Source organism: Panicum virgatum, chromosome 4K (assembly GCF_016808335.1).
Source record: "Panicum virgatum strain AP13 chromosome 4K, P.virgatum_v5, whole genome shotgun sequence".
Taxonomy (NCBI): Eukaryota; Viridiplantae; Streptophyta; class Magnoliopsida; order Poales; family Poaceae; genus Panicum; species Panicum virgatum.
Genome location: NC_053139.1, coordinates 35529752 through 35550119, shown reverse-complemented (window position 1 = coordinate 35550119; position 20368 = coordinate 35529752). Strand labels below are relative to the sequence as shown.

At 42.7% G+C, this 20368-nt stretch overlaps 3 protein-coding genes across 9 annotated transcripts; all 3 read left to right on the top strand.

Annotated features, from left to right (window-relative positions):
- The first annotated feature begins 2872 nt into the window (after positions 1–2872).
- LOC120703724 (transmembrane protease serine 13-like) lies at positions 2873–8592 on the top strand. 6 transcript variants are annotated; one of them, XR_005687186.1, is made up of 6 exons: positions 2890–3741; positions 4092–5236; positions 5713–6183; positions 6285–6360; positions 7166–7530; positions 8208–8592. XR_005687186.1 is itself a non-coding variant. In XM_039987881.1 (3 exons), exons 1-3 carry the CDS (start codon positions 3303–3305, stop codon positions 5812–5814), a joined length of 747 nt encoding a protein of 248 aa, XP_039843815.1. In that variant the 5' UTR covers positions 2889–3302; the 3' UTR covers positions 5815–6174. The 6 variants fall into 6 exon arrangements, 1 of the variants encoding a protein (XP_039843815.1); XR_005687189.1 differs by lacking the exon at positions 5713–6183 and having other exon boundaries at positions 2878–3741; positions 4092–4297; XR_005687187.1 differs by having other exon boundaries at positions 2885–3258; positions 6285–7530.
- Positions 8593–9131: 539 nt separating this feature from the next.
- LOC120703723 (V-type proton ATPase subunit B 1) lies at positions 9132–14922 on the top strand. Its single transcript, XM_039987880.1, has 15 exons — positions 9132–9336; positions 9753–9820; positions 10508–10563; positions 10671–10769; positions 10886–10945; positions 11275–11386; positions 11549–11754; positions 12075–12203; positions 12393–12530; positions 13072–13222; positions 13718–13800; positions 13961–14008; positions 14093–14146; positions 14230–14313; positions 14397–14922. The coding sequence occupies exons 2-15, from the start codon at positions 9763–9765 to the stop codon at positions 14580–14582; spliced, it is 1464 nt and encodes a 487-aa protein (XP_039843814.1). The 5' UTR covers positions 9132–9336; positions 9753–9762; the 3' UTR covers positions 14583–14922.
- A 1076-nt stretch (positions 14923–15998) lies between these two features.
- Positions 15999–20368, top strand: LOC120703722 (transmembrane 9 superfamily member 7-like). 2 transcript variants are annotated; one of them, XM_039987879.1, is made up of 7 exons: positions 15999–16247; positions 17577–17741; positions 17868–17977; positions 18241–18334; positions 18428–18540; positions 18703–18850; positions 18931–20368. In XM_039987879.1, the coding sequence occupies exons 1-7, from the start codon at positions 16116–16118 to the stop codon at positions 20086–20088; spliced, it is 1920 nt and encodes a 639-aa protein (XP_039843813.1). In that variant the 5' UTR covers positions 15999–16115; the 3' UTR covers positions 20089–20368. The 2 variants fall into 2 exon arrangements, with proteins under 2 accessions (XP_039843813.1, XP_039843812.1); XM_039987878.1 differs by having other exon boundaries at positions 16038–16319.

The following is a 20368-nucleotide window of genomic DNA, read 5'->3' as shown; positions in this document are numbered from 1 at the left end:
CATACACGTGGCAGGGAGTACACACGTCAGCAGCCTCTCATCACATTTGACGAGCAATACCGCGCATCCAAAGCACAAATATCAGGCGCGGATGAACTGTAGATTATTTTACCATGGCCTCCTAATTATTACTTATAAATATTTTTTTTTTCAAATGGGTTAGGCAAGTACAAATTGCTAGATCAGAGTCCAGGAAGGAAAACAAGATAACCTGTGTACATATTTTAATGGATATTATTAGACTTCGTCATGCTGCTTTTATAATGATCATTATATTGAACCCTTTTTTATGTGGAATTGAACTTGAATATTTCATGAGCGGAAAAAAAATAAAAGGTTGGCGAGATGAGAGGCAGCGGTCACAGAAAATCATGTCAATGCGACGTCTTAATCAAACCTTTTAACAAGTTTCACCTCCAGCTGGAAAATGCAGCCAGCACTCTTTGCTGTCTGTTTCAATTTTCAAAGGGTCGGGTTGAAGCCTTCAAGGGCATTTCTCTGGATTAAAATGCCTTCAGGGGGTGAAAAGGGAGAAGGTATATGTATGCGCAAACAGCTAGTATAGGTACCGGTTCATCTCCATACCGGTACTTTTAGGTACCGGTTCATTTCCATACTAGTACTTTTGGAGTGGATGGAATTTATGAATGAGCCTTTGGTACCGGTTGGTATTATCAACCGGTACCTATGACTCTCCATAGGTACCGGGTGGTAACTTTTATATTAGTACCGGGTGGTACCACCAACCGGTACCTATAGATGAGCCTTAGGTACCGGTTGGTAACACCAACCGGTACCTTAGGCTCATCCATTGATTACTTTAAAATGAAAATATCTCATACTCGATCAGAACAACTGTGTAGCTGAGATGGTAAAGGAGCAACGTGCGAGGCTAGAAGTCGCGAGTTCAAGTGCCAACCAAAGAGAATATTTTGCGTGAATTTTGAAGGCTTAGGCACCGATTATTTTACCCGGTACCAAAGGCTCCTTTGGTACCACTTTGGGGGTACCGGTTCAAAAAACCGGTACCAAAGACATTCTCCGACCGGTGCCAAAGACAGTTTTTCTAGTAGTGGCATTTTCGCATATACATGCGATAAGTTTTATTATTTTTCAAGAAGATGAATACAGTCATTCAACACCAAAACTTAATCTCGTCACCCTCCACATGTTCTTACATCTAGCATCAACTTTCTGTAATATTTATCCTGTTGAGACTCTAGGCCATGTGGCATAGCACCCACATGCATGTATAACCCATCAATGATACTCCGGTTTTCTTTAGTACAGAAAATGCTCTTCTCAAAGGCCGTAGCTAGCATAGATAATATAGTATAGTAAAACTCTTAGGGCAATAAGAAAAATCAACTTTATTTTCCCATTAAATATATAGTATAATATACGATTGGGTACTTTTCATTGCTTGAGTATGTATGAAATGATTGAAATTTAATTGGGCAACATAGAGGAGAGGAGGATCGAAGATGACTTTTCATGAGTCTTTATAACAGAGAAGCAATTGAAACAGAGAGGTGAACCGGACACCAATACATTTTTGGATACTAGAATTTGCCCCACTGTGTCAACCAGTTCTCTAAACTTGTCCTGCTATATATCAATTGAAAGAACGTGCCACATCGATGGTGCATTTTACTCTTTTAACTCTTTTTAACTTCGATGGAGGAGAGGATGGATTATTGTATAGTTATATTTCATGACCCAAAGGAGATGGTGTATATATTAGAAACTAGGTATATGGTGCGCTCCGCCGCACTCCATTCATTTGGTTTTTTATTATTTTCTTCCATTTCATTTTTTCTTTTCTTTTTTCTTCCTTCCTTTTCTATTTTCCGTTCCTCTTTTTTTTCTTCCCATTCTCCCTTATCCTCTCCGTCTCCCACCGTCCCCACAGCCTCAATCTCGGAACGAAGAAGCTCCCGCAGCTCCCTTTTCTTGGCCTCGTCACTGGCGTCGACCGCCCGTGCCAGTCCACTCCCGCCACCCTCCGCCACCACGCCGCTCCACCCCGCGTCGCTCGCTCACGCGCCGGCCGCTGCGTGCTCCTCCCTGCTGCAGCCCGCTGCTGCTGCCTCCCCTTCTCTCTCCCCCTCCGATTTCCCTTAATCTGTTTCAGAATCAAGCGCGGGCAGAGGCAGAGGCTTGGGCACGGCCTCGGCGTCGCCCTCTCGCGCCCGCTGGGGACCGTCGTCACCATGCTCGGAGGATGGCCACCACCCACCGCGCGCCATCTCGACGACCGGGAGCCGCGCACCTGCCGCCGCGCCATCTCGCTGACCGGGAGCTACGCACCCGTCACCGCGAGCCCGCGCTCGCCGGACAGCGGCCGCGTCGGCAACTTGGGTGCTAGGAATGACGTCTGGCAGCGGCGGCGGCGGTGACCGCCTGCCTAGGCGTAGGCGGAGTCGACGCAGAGGGCGGTGACTCGGCTGCGGGCGGAGATGCGCTGCCTGGCCCCCACCGGGACCCACACACAGGCGAGGCGGTGCGCCAGAGGCGCGGCCCACTTGCAGCGAGACTGGGGCGACGCAACGGCGGAGGCGCGAATCCAAGACCCGCGTCGGGCGTCCTCCCCCCACTACGTGTCGATCGGAGGGCGGCCGGTTGCTGTGAGGGCTTCCCTCCACGGCGTATCTATCTATACTATATGGATCTATAGAAATTGAAACATTTTTCATCAAAATTAGTTCCTATACCCCACCTCACAAATTTTATTTTTGGACCCACCTAGATGCACCAAATGTTTGACAGAATGTCAGGCACAAAACAGTTCATCCGCCGGTTCAATCGTCGCCGCGCCCCCCTCTCCGCTCCGTTTTTTTCCACCGACGACACCGCGGAGCCATCCGCGTCAATCACGCCCCCCCCCCCCCCTTCTCCTTCCCCGCCGCACGCCTCGCGACGCCGCCTTCCCCGACGCCCCCTCCTCCCTCGCGACGCCGCCTCCCCGCGGCGCCCTCCGCCCCAACTCGCGGCCCTTGCGACGCGCCGTCTCCCATGGTTGCCGTCCCCGTCGCCGTCGCCGTCGCCTGCGTGCCCCGACGGCACTGCGACGGTTCTACGGCTTCCCCTTTCCTCCCCGCCGCCCGGCTCCTACCCCGACTTCCAGCGCCTCCTCCCGAGCGTGAACTGCGTTCGCCCATCCCGCCGCCTTCTCTCCCGAGCGTGAACTCCGCCTGGGCCATCACGACGACGACGCGGCCGCGCTCGCCCATCCCGCCGCCTTCTTCATCGACCCTGGTGAGTTCACTAGGAATGCGCGTTAGATCCACCCATCATTGCTGATGAGCCGAATGAAACAATCGACGCAAGAGAGGGGAGGATGGGATCGGAGGGCCGCGTACCTGGCGGCGACTTCACGGAGGAGGCCGGCACCAGCGGCGGGTCCCGCACACGCCGCCCCTCTCTCCCACTCTCGGACTCTCCCCGTCAGTGCCCATGGAATCACATCCACTGATCCACCTCATCTTCGTCGGCGGCGCCGACCCTGGCACCGGCACCGCGCCGCAGTCCGCCGACCCTGGCCGCCGCGGGCGAGGGCCTCTCCGGCTCTGGCGCCGCCACTGAGGACCCCGTCCTCATCCGCGTCCTCCCCGGAGCCGTCGGCCGTGGCGTCTCCTCTATCCCGCCCCACCCATGTCCTCCGCCTCCTTCCTCTCTCCCCTCTCTCTACGGCCCCCATTCGGCTTCGGGCCTCGGAGTTGGAGAGCAGCTCCAGCCAAGGTACGACGCTCCAACCACTCGATTCTACCTTGGCGCGTGTATTGGGCGCAGCTAAACCTTCATTATAGCAGTACCTTGCCCTCTTACGTTGTTGGATTTGTTTAATTTTGCATTTTGCTGGTTGAATCTGGGTTCCAGTCTCCCATGTTTGTTGTGTTTGCTGACTGTCGATTTGTGAGCTCCTATACTATAGTGATTAATATGTCCAGTTCGTTCTCACTTCTCAGAACTGCAGTTTTGCTCATCGCCTGATGAATGTTATCTACCTAGCCAATCTATTCCTCATTGGGCATTTTTTATTCTTGGAATAATTCGGGCCTATTCTTTCTCTTTTTTCTTTGAGCGTTTAGGAATGGAGATTGCGGCACTGTCTCGTGCTTCAGAAATGATCCGGATGTTCCAACGACATCTGACTATGATGGTGGCTTCAAGTATATTGCCCAATCAGAGAGCTCCAGTGCTGTGGCGGCAAAAGAGGAGGAGGTGGGAAGTTCAAATGGGGAGCAGGAGTGAAATTTCAAGGACATGGGTTGGTTCCTGCAAGTGCAGAAGGCAAGTATGTCTTCTTTACTGCATCCTAACCTGCGTGTATTTTTCTTAGAATTTACTTGATGTAGATGTAGAAAATATCTCTAAGCAATTCCATTTCCTCCTCTCCTCTACATTTCTAGCTTGGCATTTCACTTGCATTCCATTACGTTTAATTGCTGGAGCATAGTACTTACTTTGTTAAACAATATTATTCTGCTTCATGCTACTGTGGAAATTTGCTTGGCATTTCACATGTGTTGTCTGTAACATGTCCTCTTTTACTACAATAAATGTACAGATCTTAGCAACCATTAACATGAGTTTCAGTCTCAGTTTTCGCATAGACTAAAGAGGTAGTCTTTTTGAATAATTTTACAACATGATCTATGTTTGAGTGATTTAAACATTCTTTTTTACAATTTATAAACTTATTTTCTGTGATCAGTATTGGTCACATATTAGTTCTGGTCACACTACTGTGGCAGCAATCATTCCCATTGAAACTGAAGTTTTACATTCAGGTCAGTCTTCTTTTTTACTTCCCACCTTTCTGTCTAATAACTCATTCATAATGAATGAGTTGGTTCACACATTAAGTGTATTGAGTATTAGAAAAGAAATTTCAGTCAAACTATGATTTGAGTGAAAATAATTTTTTAGCTCCCTTTCGCAATTTTGTGTGTACCAAGAGATAATTCACACATTAGTGGTTTGGGCACTCTGATTACTTTTGAAGAAAGTGGTGCTAGGTCATGTCTCAAGAAAAGAAACTGTACTCAAGTCAAGTGTATTGAGTATTAGAAAAGAAATTTCAAGTCATCAGGGAGCAATGCCTGGTTCATCTGTCAACATGATAGTGACATAGATCATTATTATTGAAGTCATCAAGGAGGAAATACTTCACTGATCTATTGAATAGGAGTCTGCTAGAAGGTGGATTTTTATGCAGTTGCACATAAGTCTGGTAATACTTTTAGTGGCTTCTTCACTGTACTTTAGTTAGAATAAGAAAATGGTTGTTTTCGAATGACTTCTTGTTATTGTCCAGTTTAGCAATTTCACATGCTAATATCAATCAAATTTTAATTTTGGGTTATTGAGAGGTTCAATTTTTTATTTGCAAATAAGATGAACAATTCATTTTCTGACAAAAACAATTTGAAATCTGGGTATAAAATCAATCGGCAGAACTAATCTCCGGGGTGTATTTCATGAAATTTGGGTGACCACATCTCTTTTTACTACAATCGATATACTTTAAAGAGATGTCAACTAAATTTTATACCCCCTCCTTTTCTACATGAATATTGTTAAGCTTAGTTATCAATTTATTTTTATAATTGAGGAAGATGGGCCTTAACTCAAAATTACTATCCAAGGTTTACTTTAAAACAAATACCACATGATCTGATTACCTAAGGTTACCCTGAATTTGAGCAGCAGCCCTGCCCTCGTGAAGGAAGTGTAAGCTGTGTTGGCCCTGGCCGCCCGGTGAAGGAGCTTGGTCACCACCGGAGACGAGGACTACAAGTGGGGCATTGACTAAAGTGATCAGCCTGCGAATGGAATTTGTGATTTTTGTGCTTCGCCTGAGGAATAGCAGTGAAAATGTGAAATCGATAGAGGAAGAAGGTGATTTGCAGAATAGGAGAGGATGTTCATAGGAAAGAAATACCTCATTTCATTTTGCTCTTTTAACGATTTCACATGTCATTTAATCAATCCACACTATTTTTGTTTTGGAGCTGGCCAGTGATAAATGCATACTGTTTTCATGGCAACATTTCTAGCCCGCTGTCTATATTATAAAGCTGGTTTTCCTGTTGCTTGATTGCGTTGTGAACATCTTTAGGGGATATCGAATCTCTGCCATTTATCAAAGATTTCATGTCAATTGTCCTATACTATCATGTGAGAAGCTTCATACATTCTGATGCATACAATATCCATCTTCAATGAGTATTCATGAGTGTTGATCTCACTTCTATATTATTTGGTTTGACATTTAACAGGTAGTGGGAACTTCATATTCTTGTGACAATGCTTCTCAAGTTAGCACCTGAAATTGATGAACCTTTTTTCCTTGTGGTAACTTATTTACTTTGTTCTCCCATTTTCCTGTGCAGAATTTTAGAGAGTAAAAGAACTGAGCCATGACAGTAGGGAGTCCCAGCAATACTGTCTCAACATACCAACAAGCTAAAGTTAATTTCCTGATATTGTGACTGAGTAGAGATGTCTGGGAAATTTGTACTCAATAGTCAATGCTCTTTTTAACACCCAGAGTGATTGATAGTAATATTTGAGAAACTTGGAGCCACGGACACTTATAACATGTCTTTGGATAAAGCTGGGATGGGAGTAATAATAGCATTACTTGAAACTAGAAGTAGTAATAGCATAACTTGAAACTAGGAGTAGTACCAGCATAACTTGAAGTTCTTTCAGCAAGAGTGTCAGGTCCAAATTTGTCCTATCTCGTGTGATTAGTGTAGTCTAAAATTTTTTGCCAAGCATTTAAACTAAAGGTTGGCGCGCAGGCAATAATATAAACAAAAAACTAAGTTATATGGATTTAAGGGACAGTTTTGAAATTAGGAAGTAAATGGGAATTAGTAATTAAATATTGTGCAAGAGTGATGTCATCAAGATATAATTAAGAAATAATTAAATAAATAAGTAAAACAAGTAACGTATGCAAGAATTATATTTTATATTATAGTTGAAATAAAAGATGATAGCTTTTACCGATCAAAGACAGATAGTGCAGCTCACAAGATTTCTAAAATTTGAATATAATTGAATACATCGAACATCAAAATTGTTTTGCTAAAAGAAAAATTCATGTCTACTCCATAGGCATGACATTAATGGGTATTGAACTTGTACGCAGTATGGAGGCATTGTGCCTGGCAGATTTGCAGAAGAAATGACGATGGCATTATTTGGTCATGTGCATATAACACATGCACATGGCCATGGTTGATTACACTTCTATCGTTGCACGCGATGGCTCGGTGTCAGTGGCTTATGACTATTCACGATGGCAACTGAGCAGCATGCATCGATAATGAAAGTGTTCGACAATACAGGAGGCATGCGGTGACGCATATATGAGGTGAGCAGTGGTGCGGATGGGGGATGCATGGCCAGCGAGCGGTGGGAAAGCATGCGGCAAGCTAGATGTTGCCTGTCGAGGCCCTAGGGAAGAATGCAACTTGGCCTCCTACTCGGCGAGGGCTATTGGAGTGTTATCCTGTAAGTTTGCAGCGAATAGAATGCAATGCATTATTAGAAAAGCAACCGTATTCGTAGCGGTATCATGTTTCGAATATATTTTTATAATTAGATACTTATACATTCTATTATACATTATCTTATACATACTAATTATCTATTTTTATAATTATATACTTTTTTCATGTTTCAAATATTTTGTCTGTTTTCACCACAATTGAGACCTCGTTGCTTGTTTTCATCATATATATAGTTTCTCAAAAATATTTGTTGCAATTAAAATTTAGGGTGGCTATTTTTTGTGACATTGTTCTTCAGACACGTGCGATGCCGCACGTGCACCCTACTAGTAGGAGTAAAGGTATAAGGGGAACAAAATCAACTCCTTGATACGGAAAGCTAAGAGTTTAAAGTAGTTGTGAAGCTTCTTTGAATGTTTCTGATAGAATTTTTTATTGCTGATAATTGGTTCTCATAGCATGATCAAATAGTTCAACTTGCACATATGCATTTTTACATAGATTTCTGAATAATGGTTGCAAATAATTCAGTATAGTTTAGAAGTTGATTGCCCGCTTTGTATATATTCAATTAACTACGAATGCATTTTTCATACGCAATGGAATTAAATCATTTTTGTCATATGGATGAAATGATATATATATTGCGATGTTTTACATTTCCCGTTTGGCTTGCAGGCTATAGTTTGTGAGACTCATTCCACATTGTGCCACGTACGAAAGGTTTGGTAGTTGTTGGGGGTGTGAGGTGAACGGAGCATCCAGCCAAACAGTTCATGACATCACGAAAAAGAGCACAATCGGAGGCGACTACTCAATTATATACTGTCGTACCTGCATGCTTTCTACAAGATTTGTGGAGACGCGCCTTATTTCTTTGCTAAATGCGGGGACATTTCGATCTTCACGCATGTTTGGTCGTGTTACTCATAAACTTTATACTTGTTATTTCTCAATTAGTTATTTTCATAACCTATGAGTGAGACTCATTCCACATTGCGTGACACACAAAGATTTGGTTGCCATTGAGGTGTGAGGTGAATGGAAATTTTGGCAGTTTCAACGGGATTCTCTCTCTAAGTGATTTTACTTTCTCTTGAAATTTTCAACTCAGTGTGCGCACTCGATCTTAGGCCCTGTTTAGTTTTCAAAAAAATTTCTACAGTATCTATCACATCGAATCTTCGAACATATACATGGAACATTAAATGTCGTTGAAAAAATAACTCACTACACAGTTTAACTGTTAACGACGAGACAAATCTTTTAAGACTAATTAATCTATAATTAGATATTAATTACCAAATAACAATGAAAGTCAAAATCCAAAACTTTTCATGAATTAAATAAGGCCTTACTACTCCAATTGTCGAATTCAAATCCAAAGTGGAAAACGAGTACGGAATCAGTTATCGCTGTCAAACTCAAGGCTGTGTTTAGTTCGCAAATCAGTTAGATTGTATAATTAGTTATTTATTTCAACTGTATTTAATGCTTCATGCATGTATCCAAAAATTTGATGGGCTGGGTAGTGTAAAAATTTTTGGGAACTAAACATGGCCTTTAGATGCCTCTTGAAATTCCGTATTCGGCCAGGACGAACACGCAAAACGGGCCTTCCTGCCCACGGCCCCTCCCTCTCTGTGATTATAATTTCCGGCATTAATTGCTCGTCTCCTCCCCTCCTCTCCCTCCCTCCCCATCCGTGTGTCGTCGCCTATCCGATCTGCCACCTCCACGCCGTCTCGCACGTTCCTTCCCCAACTCCGCAGCGCAGGCGGCTCCCCGCGCCGCGATCCAGATCCAGGTAGCTGCTCTTCCCGCCCTCGATCTCGCCTCCCCTACCTCCCCCTCCCCTCCCCCGGGCGCCCGCCGCTGGTTTGGAGGAGTTGATCCGTGCGGGGCTGGAGCGGATCGCTTCCGTCGCTCGAGCAACGCCTCTCTTCCCCCCCGGCGCCACTGGTTCGGAGCTGATCCGTCCTGCGGGGGCTCGTGCCGAGAGCCCTGGAATCCGTGTCCTCTCTATTCCGGGGGGCTCGGATTTGCTCTGCCTGCTGCGGGTTCGATCGCTGCGTGGCGGAGTGCTAATCTCCGTCTGTTTCCCGACATTTTTCCCCCATAGGCTTGAGTGTCCAAGTGATATGCGCGGTTTGGGGTCTTGGGGAGGCGCGGATCAGTTGTTTTTCTCGGTTCTGATGGTTCGGGTGCTGTTGCTCGCTGCAGGTTCTTCAGCATGGGTCTGGTGAAGGATAGCGCCGACATGGAGGAGGGAACCCTCGAGATCGGCATGGGTGAGTCACGACTCACGAGCCCGACGAGATCCGAGCTCGCGCAGTCGTGTCTTGGGCTCTTCAGTTTTGTGATGAATTTCGGATGTTGATGTGTTGCTGAGTCACGGTGGCTGTGCGCTGTACCGTTGCAGAACACCAGTGCGAGCACTGGTGATAGCATCAGTAGCTTAGTTATGTAGGGATGAGTTACGCTTTGAGAAGTTAAACACCTTGTTTGCAATTGAGCTTAAGCTACAAGATAATAGGTTATTGACTATGATGATAGCTTGGTATGCATCGCCAATGCATTGAATTTTGTAAATGATAGCTTAGGTAGGTTGGCCCTAAAAATAAGTCAATTCACAGCACCAGGGCTTTGTCGAAGCATACGACCATAGTGCACCTGTGGGGATGCTTCTAGTTCATTTTAACATTTACATTTTGTAGCCTTGCAGTTTCAATTATGCAACTAGTCATCAGGTTTGGCACTCTTTGCTAGATCATGCTTTTAGTATAAACTTGCTCGTTTATTTGCCTATTGTTTTAGTATAAACTTGTTCAATTATGCAAGTAGTCATCAGATCAAACTTTCTTTTTTCCTGATTAGAGCTAATGCTGTCTGCTGAGTTGTCATTCTGTGTTACACGCATTTTAGGCTACATAACAAAGATGATGTGTACTAGTTAGTAATTTGCTTTATGTGTGCAGAGTACAGGACTGTCTCTGGTGTGGCCGGACCTCTGGTTATATTGGACAAAGTAAAGGTGTGTGTAGTTTTCTTAACTATGTTGCTAATTACCCTGCAATTCTTTATCAATTCAGTTTACTAGCCTCTTATACTCAATTTGACTGCTTGTGTGCCCATCTTTAGGGCCCAAAGTACCAGGAAATCGTAAACATCCGACTTGGAGATGGCACAACTCGCCGTGGTCAAGTTTTGGAAGTTGACGGTGAAAAAGCTGTTGTGCAGGTTACTTGTTTTACACATTTTCTTTATAACATCTCCATTTTGATTCTGAGGTCCATTTTACAGAAAACTTTAAGCTTTTATATTGATGTCTGTGAATGAACTGCTTTGTTCATCAGGTCTTTGAAGGAACTTCCGGAATAGACAACAAATACACAACTGTGCAGTTCACAGGCGAGGTATCTTATCTTGTCAAATTTGCTGTTTATGTACTATAAAGTGTTTAGCAGGCAAAACTCTTTGAGTTAGGTAGTTTGGAACTTTGGATTTGGTGATCTAGCTCATAAACAGAATGTACATATTTATGATATCTATATCTAGTTTAACCATGAAGCTATTTATAGTCATGTTAATTGACGAAGGACAATTGGATAACATTGGAAGAATGAAGTGTACAGGATCTGCCAGATTGAAATTTAACAGTGACATTGTTTTCTTTCTCTTTGTTTGTATATTGAGAAGTTGCCACCTTGTTTGCTTAGTGACTATATGCTGCTTTTCTTTACAGGTTCTGAAAACTCCTGTATCACTTGATATGCTTGGGCGCATTTTTAATGGTTCTGGAAAACCTATTGACAATGGCCCCCCGATATTGCCTGAGGCGTACTTGGATATCTCTGGTAAGTAATTTCTGAGTGCTAGCATGCTGTTAGAATCTATGATTCTCATAGCGGAGTGCATGATCATTGTGGAGATGTCGCTTTTAGAATTATTGATGTTGTTAAATCAATAAATCATTGTCTTTTTTTTTTTGTAATGATTTACACTGATGTTTATTCCAGGAAGCTCTATCAACCCCAGTGAGAGAACCTATCCAGAGGAGATGATCCAAACGGGGATATCCACCATTGATGTCATGAACTCTATTGCTCGTGGTCAAAAGATTCCTCTCTTTTCTGCTGCTGGTCTCCCTCACAATGAAATTGCTGCTCAGATTTGTCGTCAGGCTGGTCTTGTGAAGACATTGGAGAAAGGCAAGCATGCAGAGGTAGCCAATGTCCTTATTACAAACCCCATCCATCACCCAAAAATCTCTATTTTCCGCATTCCAAATATGAAAAAGTGAAAGCAATTAAAAAACAAAAGGAATCTCTCACAACCTGGTAGGAATTCTGCTCATATATTGCCTTAAGTAGGTTATGACGTGCCTGGCGGTTTTCCCGTATCTGAAAATGTAGTTTTCATTGGTCCTATTGCACTTATTCTCTATTCTGTGAGGGCAACATTTTTTATGGAGCATATAGTGTAAATGCATGCTTTACATGTTCAACTACGGCTTAACTGGTTCTGTTTTTTTGTAACCTGCAGGGTGGTGAAGATGACAACTTTGCTATTGTGTTTGCTGCTATGGGAGTGAACATGGAAACAGCCCAGTTCTTCAAACGCGATTTTGAAGAGAATGGTTCCATGGAGCGGGTCACTCTTTTTCTGAATCTGGTACTTACAGTGACTTGCTATACAGTGTCATCTATCATTTTATTTCTGCTAAGAGTGCTATAATTGATCCTATAAGCATTTAGGCAAAAGCATGGACCTACTTAATGATAATCCAAACATACCATTAAAAATTGACATAATTAATGCCTAGCAAAGCATATTCTTAATGCCCTGCTGTCTGTTTTACAGGCGAATGACCCTACCATTGAACGTATTATCACCCCTCGGATTGCACTTACAACAGCAGAATATTTGGCGTATGAATGTGGGAAGCACGTACTTGTCATCTTGACAGATATGAGTTCTTACGCAGATGCACTTCGTGAGGTATTAAGCTTTGAGATTTTGTATGATGTCTTGTATGGCAAATTCATAAGGACATTGTGAATCATGAGCTCTTTGTTGCAAATACATGGTGCTGCTATGTTCATTACTGACCGTCTCCCTGATCTTTTATATAATTGATTCAAGAGTTATGTAGCATTATAGCTTCACTGCATGTTGGAATTTATTATCCATGTAATTGTGGCGTTTGTGTTGGAATGAACTAAAAGAAAGCTTCGGTACCATAAATCTTGTAGAAACTTTGAATGTGCATGCTAAACTGCCCTAAATGGCTAAATGGATGCTAGCAAGATGCCTTGATGTTTCTATTAGCTTGTGGTCTTTCCCCCAACACTTAGCTTTTTATGTTTTTATTAGCTTTGATGGTATTTTTTTAGATCATCATTAAACAACCCAGACTAGTTCTATTATGGTAGTCTTGCATGACCCTTTTTATATCTTTAACACTTGCGTTTAGCTAATAAATTGGTAAGTTGATGTCTTATGTCTTATAATGCTAAATGGGCGTTGTGCTTATTTGTAGGTATCTGCAGCTCGAGAAGAGGTGCCAGGTAGGCGTGGTTATCCTGGGTATATGTATACTGATTTGGCAACAATATATGAGCGTGCTGGGCGTATTGAAGGAAGATCAGGCTCCATTACGCAAATTCCCATTCTAACAATGCCTAATGATGGTAAGTACTGAACTTAATTGCTTTTCTAATCTTTGTTGTTACCATGCCTTATCCTTAATTCCTCCAATCGCAAACATTAGTCAAAACTTTTTAACTTTGGCCGTCAATCCTAAAAGCTTATATAAATTGACAGTACATGATTGAAATTACTATATTTATGTTATGAAAAATGCTTTAATAGTTTATAGCTCTTTTCATTTAAGATGATATATATATTGCTAGTCAAAGTGAAAAAAAGGTGACTTAGGAAAAACCTATAAGGACTTGTATTTGTGAGTGGAGGAAGTGTTGGTTTTGTACACTTCTAGTTCAGCATGAACCAGTTTGCTTCTTTTGGTCTATGAGCTGACTCCACAGCCTACTATGGCCCAGTCATTTTTCATCTGACCCAGTAGACCAATCTTAAACTAGTATCTGGTTGCATTTATATTTGTCATTATCATGCATTTCACATTCTTGGCTATTTAACTCAAATATGCTGTGTCTCCTATACAGATATCACGCATCCTACTCCTGATCTTACGGGATATATTACCGAGGGACAGATATACATTGATAGACAACTCCATAACAGACAGGTGCTTTTGCATGTTCTTTCTTTTTTTTTTTGGAGTTATCAAATGGTTCACATGGGGCAACTCTGGAATCAGCTATAGTTCTCATTAAGATATGTAATGTTTCATTTTTTTTCACTTATCTTATTTTATATATACTGATGTGATGGCATATTACTTTCAGATTTATCCACCTATCAATGTGCTGCCATCTCTCTCCCGATTGATGAAGGTAAGATAAGTTTTCTGTGTGCTGTCACTCTGTCCGCATTTATGCTGAAGGCTAGTTCTAAGAACAGCTGAACTACTCTTGCAGAGTGCTATTGGTGAGGGTATGACACGCCGGGACCATTCCGATGTATCTAATCAGGTACCTATTTTGAAATCAGATGCTTGGTTTTCCTTCAATCTATGATGTGCAAGACGAATTGACATGTTACATTTTCTGTTCAGCTTTATGCCAACTATGCAATTGGAAAGGATGTCCAGGCTATGAAGGCAGTCGTTGGAGAGGAGGCACTCTCGTCTGAGGATCTGGTCGGTTGCGAGTGAAATAAATTCATAAGCTGGTGTCTTTTAAGTCCAAAACCTAATGAACTATTATTTTATCTCTTGCACAGCTTTACTTGGAGTTCCTCGACAAGTTTGAGAGGAAGTTTGTGACACAAGGAGCATATGACACGAGGAACATCTTCCAGTCCCTTGATCTCGCATGGACATTGCTTCGCATCTTCCCTCGCGAGCTCCTCCATCGTATCCCTGCAAAGACCTTGGACCAGTACTACAGCAGAGACGCTACCCACTGATTGTTGATCAGGGTTCCAATGTTTTGGCAAGTGCAGCTTTGAATAAATTGAACAGATTGGCCTTGTGGCCTTTTCGCTGTATTTATCTATAGTCAGGTCCAATTCTTTTCCGTTGGTGAGCGCAAGTTATTTGTAGATGACTCGGTCACGGCGACATTTGTAATATTATGTCATGTATCGCTATATCATACACTTGAGTTATTTGTTTCACCTGCCAGAACTGTTAGCAAGGGCATTCTGGGCCAGGATGTTCGGACGCACTGGTTGTATCTACATTTGTGAATGAATAAAGGAGGGGAAATAAACTGCAGCAAAACGCATGCTGCCTAACGTTACTGAATGTTTTCTTTCGGTTTGCTGCTGAAACTACATGTTCTAATGATGCTTGTGTAATTTGTAAATGAGCTTTTAATTCGAGGCCTCAAGTTTCAACTATTGCTCCCTCACAAGTTGGTGGAGACTGGGAGTATTTCAAATGCTTGCGTGTACGGCGCGTGCTGTGACTTGTTTAGCTTGCAGAAGAGAAAAGTGCGTTTTCTTGGGTTAGCAACCAAGCCTAATCCAAAAGGACGTTGGGTTGCTCGTTGCTGTCAGTTTGATTTTGGCTGTGCTCACGTTTTGTGTTGCTGGTACGCCTTTAGAAGCAATACGTTCACCTAAATATATTTGGAAATTATTTTTGGTATAAGTCGCATCAAAATTTGTCCATTGTGTGTTTTTTTTGGAATCGGCATTACTTTTCATGTCCCAAGTATAGAATATACTATGTCTACAAGGCATTGAAATAGTACTATTGACTAGCATATAAAGATATCATAAGTTCAAATAGAAAATGCTCTACATTATTAAATTACTTTTCATTATGAAGCTAGTAGAATCAATCTGATGTTGTCTACTTGATCTCATTGTTTGACCAACAACATTTTTAAATGTTCCACCATTCATCTAATGATCTAGCCCGGCTTTACCTGATCATAAGCAGGCCTCTAGCAAAATATATTGTATGCTCACTCGGCAAACTTCTCAAAATTGTAGAAAATTTTTTATAGTCACCAAGAACACTCCTAGAGGCCTATATTTACCAAGATGTAATCTAGAAAGCTTGCACAACCACGATATATATAGAAGATGTAATCTAGAAAGCTTGCACAACCACGATATATATAGTGTGACTGTTTGAGTTGTAATGTGTAATTAAAAAAATATATGATAAACCTATGACTTTTACAACGGTTTTATATGGAAAAAATATAAGAAAAGGCCAAACGAAGCCTTCTTTAAAATCTACTACAGGCGTTTACCTCATTTATTCTTTATTTTTGAATAAAAGTTTACCTCATTTATTCAGTTTCTTTACTTTCTTTTACCAGGAATGGAATAATCCTGGGACTCGAGCCGAACAGAGGGACTTGCCTCCTCCCGGGCCTCGAGCCGCGTGTCCTTAACTAGTCGCCCTTGCCCACCGGCCGCCGCCTCCCTCGCCCCGCCCCCATCCCACTCCTTTCCCCGTCCAACGCCACCGGCCGCGCACCCATGGCGAACCCCGGCGGCGGCCTGCGCCCCCGCCACATCCTCATCTTCGCCGCCGCCGCCGTGCTCTGCGCCGTCTCCTCCCCCGTCGGCGCCTTCTACCTCCCCGGCGTGGCACCCCGCGACTTCCAGAAGGTGATCGACCGACCCATTCCCTGTCTTCTCGCCCGCATGTTTCCCCGCTTCCTCTCCCTGTCGGATCCAGCGGTAGGTGCTTGTTCTCCGGTTGTCGGCGCCCGCGGATCTGGCAGTGCTGGGAGGAGCGGCCTCAGATCTGGCTTCCGGGACGCGCGGGGGGAGAGCAGTGGCTGCGCGCGTGGTTTAGGGTTTAGGGATGCGCAGTGTCATTGCATTTGGTGTGCACGCGTGTTCTGGGCGTGGGGGGAAACTGATGCTGCGCGCCATGCCGGGGCGCGAGATCGTTGGAGAGTTTAGCTCTTCCGTTCCTCGCGTGGCCCCTGACACTGATAACATGTTTTTCGTCATTCGCTGAGGACTTTAGTGTTGCATTTTGCATAGCTCGATGCAGTGGTCACCGGGAATAACAGTGAATTTTGAGTTTTCTGGTGTTTTCTTGTTTGAGTTCATGTGTGATACTGTATATACAATGCTGTGATTGTATATGTTGCTGCTTGATTTTGTTGTTGTTTTGTCTTTGACAAGTTGTGCTTAATTTGGCCTGTTAGCTAAGTGGGTGTATGGGGCCGAGTAGATCACTTGTCACTCGTAAGTTTCACCAATTGCAGTTTCCTTCAATCAGTTGCATTAAGGTTTGGCATTCGAGTGGCAAGTACTGGAGGACTTGAAGTGAGCTGAAGCATTGCCTTCATATAACTAGCTAAATCTGTATCATTATGGCTAATTAGCGAAGAGACAATTCGTTGCTAGCAAACGTGCATAAGCATCTTGTTTGATAGAGTAGCTTTCATTCTAGTTAGTGCAGTTGCTAACTAATACTGGAAGGTTTAGGATAGCCAAATCCTAAAGAACTATGATACACATGCAATTGATCTAGTTCCATGATTATATGACAAGTGGATTTGGCAGTGCGTGCACTGTGTCTGTTTGTTAATAAAGTTTGAATCTCTTGGTTCAGTGCTATTGAAATTGCTGCATTGGAGTGTTGATCCACGAGATAAGGCTTTGCCAGTAGAGGGCTGCAGGTAGTTGGTGGTTAGTGCCTCACTTAGTCAAAGTGTAATCACTATGGTAGGTAGGAAATATTAGAAAACTTGTACACTATTTTATAATTCAATCAACAGATGAATTTTGCTCTTTTGGCTTTTACATTGTGTATTCGTTTTATCCATTGCAAGCTTGTTGACTCCTGATATCCACTGATTATGATATAGGGATGATTGTTATTTGACCATAGAAGTGGTGACCCCATACTGTCCAGAATATAAACAGAATGCCAAATATTTGTATTCTAGTATTAATTCTTTATGATCACCCACTGTGCAGGATGATGAGCTTCAGGTGAAAGTCAACAAACTGTCATCTATAAAGACACAGCTTCCATATGACTACTATTTCCTGGACTACTGCAAACCTGAGGCGATTAAGAACAGTGCTGAGAACTTGGGTGAAGTCCTTCGTGGGGACCGCATCGAAAATTCTGTCTATAATGTAAGGGCATGAAACCTTTTCTTTTATACTTAGTTCAAGTAAAAAGAAGGGGGATTGCTTGACAAAAATACAAAATACTGTGGGAACTTGTTTGATCAGCTGTCATTTTATTCTTGATTAATACAGTTCAAGATGAGGAGGGATGAGAGTTGCAAGATTATTTGTCGAAGAAAGCTTTCTCAAGAAGCTGTGAAGAATTTCAAAGAAAAAATCGATGATGAATACCGAGTTAACATGTAGGTTTCAAGTTAAAGCTGAATTTATATATTTTTTATTGTCAGTAAACAATGTGACCATCTAGCAATTAGAGTTGAGTTTTTTTCTGCTTCAAATTTGTGCACATGAGATCTATCACTCTATTTTCTCACTGTCATTTGCTTGTTCGACTGTAATGTCCGTGAGACTGGAAATTTCTGAAGTGTGCATGAATTATATCACTATGTGTTAGGTTCAGTACTGTGCCTAACTTAATTTGTTCTGTTTAACTTGTGCATTTTAGGATTCTAGATAATCTCCCAGTTGTGGTACCTAGACAGACACGGGAAGGAAGCCAAACACCAAGCTTTGAGCATGGTTACCGAGTTGGTTATAAGGTGAGCATAACAAATTTATGTCTCATAAGTTAAACATGAATTAGTTAAAATATTTATTGGATACCTTATTTGATTTGAATGAAATATTGCCAGCTCAAGGATGACAAGTATTATATCAACAACCACTTGAGTTTTAAAGTCTTGTACCATGAAGACCAAACTTCTCCCGATGCTCGCATTGTTGGGTTCCATGTGATTCCCAGCAGGTATGTCATGTTTCATGATCTTTAGCTTGCATACTCCAACATTTTTCTGACCTATTTCAAACATTTTGTTCTCTTTCTGCTTACATTGCTTCCCACTTCCATCTGCATATGAACTATGAAGTCATCTATATTTGATAACTTCTTTCTGCTCATTTGTTACAGCATCAAGCATGAATATGGTGCCTGGGATGACACTAATCCCACAGCGCAAACTTGCAATGCTAACATTAAGATTACACCTGGTAGTCACACTCCTCAAGAGGTGGCCCCTGATGCATATGTAGTATTCTCTTACGATGTTACCTTTGAGGTATATAGCTCATTTCTCAAAGATTGTGACAAAGATTGTTGTTCCCAAATTTTGATTAATTTCGAATTGACCTATTGCAGGCTAGTGAGATCATATGGGCATCTCGCTGGGATGTCTACCTTCTTTCTAGCGATAGTCAAATCCATTGGTTCTCAATTGTTAATTCATTGATGATTGTCCTATTCCTTTCTGGTATGGTAGCCATGATCATGATGAGAACCCTTTACAAGGACATAGCAAACTATAATCAGCTTGACAATCAGGATGAGGCCCAGGAAGAAACTGGATGGAAGTTAGTGCATGGTGATGTATTCCGGCCTCCTGTCCATTCAGGTCTCCTTTGTGTTTATGTTGGCACCGGCGTGCAGTTCTTTGGGATGACACTAGTAACCATGATGTTTGCGCTACTTGGATTCTTATCTCCTGCAAACCGTGGAGGACTCATGACTGCTATGGTCCTTTTGTGGGTGTTCATGGGTGTATTGGCAGGATACACCTCATCTCGCCTGTACAAGATGTTCAAAGGCACTGAGTGGAAGAAGATCACCCTCAAAACTGCCTTCATGTTTCCTGGTATTATCTTTGCGGTCTTCTTCTTTTTGAATGCCCTCATCTGGGGTGAGAAATCATCTGGTGCAGTTCCTTTCGGAACAATGTTTGCTTTGTTCCTCCTCTGGTTCGGCATCTCTGTACCACTGGTCTTTGTTGGAAGTTTCTTGGGATTCAAGCAGCCAGCCATTGAGGACCCAGTGAAGACGAACAAGATTCCCAGGCAAATTCCCGAGCAAGCATGGTACCTGCAGCCAGCTTTTGCTATACTTGCTGGTGGCATATTGCCATTTGGGGCTGTCTTTATTGAGCTCTTCTTCATCCTGACATCCATCTGGCTGAACCAGTTCTACTACATCTTTGGCTTCCTCTTCATAGTCTTCATCATCCTCATTGTGACCTGTGCTGAGATCACGATTGTGCTATGCTACTTCCAACTATGCAGCGAGGATTACCACTGGTGGTGGAGGGCATACCTGACTGCAGGCTCATCAGCGCTCTATCTGTTTGCTTATGCTATCTTCTACTTCTTCAACAAGTTGGAGATCACAAAGCTTGTCTCAGGCATCCTGTACTTTGGTTATATGCTGATCATCTCTTATGCCTTCTTCGTGCTGACTGGTACCATTGGCTTCTATGCCTGCTTCTGGTTCGTGAGGAAGATCTATGCTTCTGTGAAGATTGACTGATAGAACCACTCTCTAGAGAAACTTAGAGCACCTTGTTTCCAAGGTATTGTTGCAACATCGTGCATGCTGCTGCTCGGTTGACATATAAAGGAAACTGGGATTTGAGATGGGATTCCATGGTTTTGGTAGAATATGTGTAGCCTATTAGGAGTAAGAACTGCTGGAAGTTCAAAGTGAGATCTTGATACGTGATGATCAACATGGAATTTGTACCTTTAAAGATAATTGAGTTTGTCTTGTAATATGCCTTATCGTAATTTTCTTTGCCTGTTCCACCTCA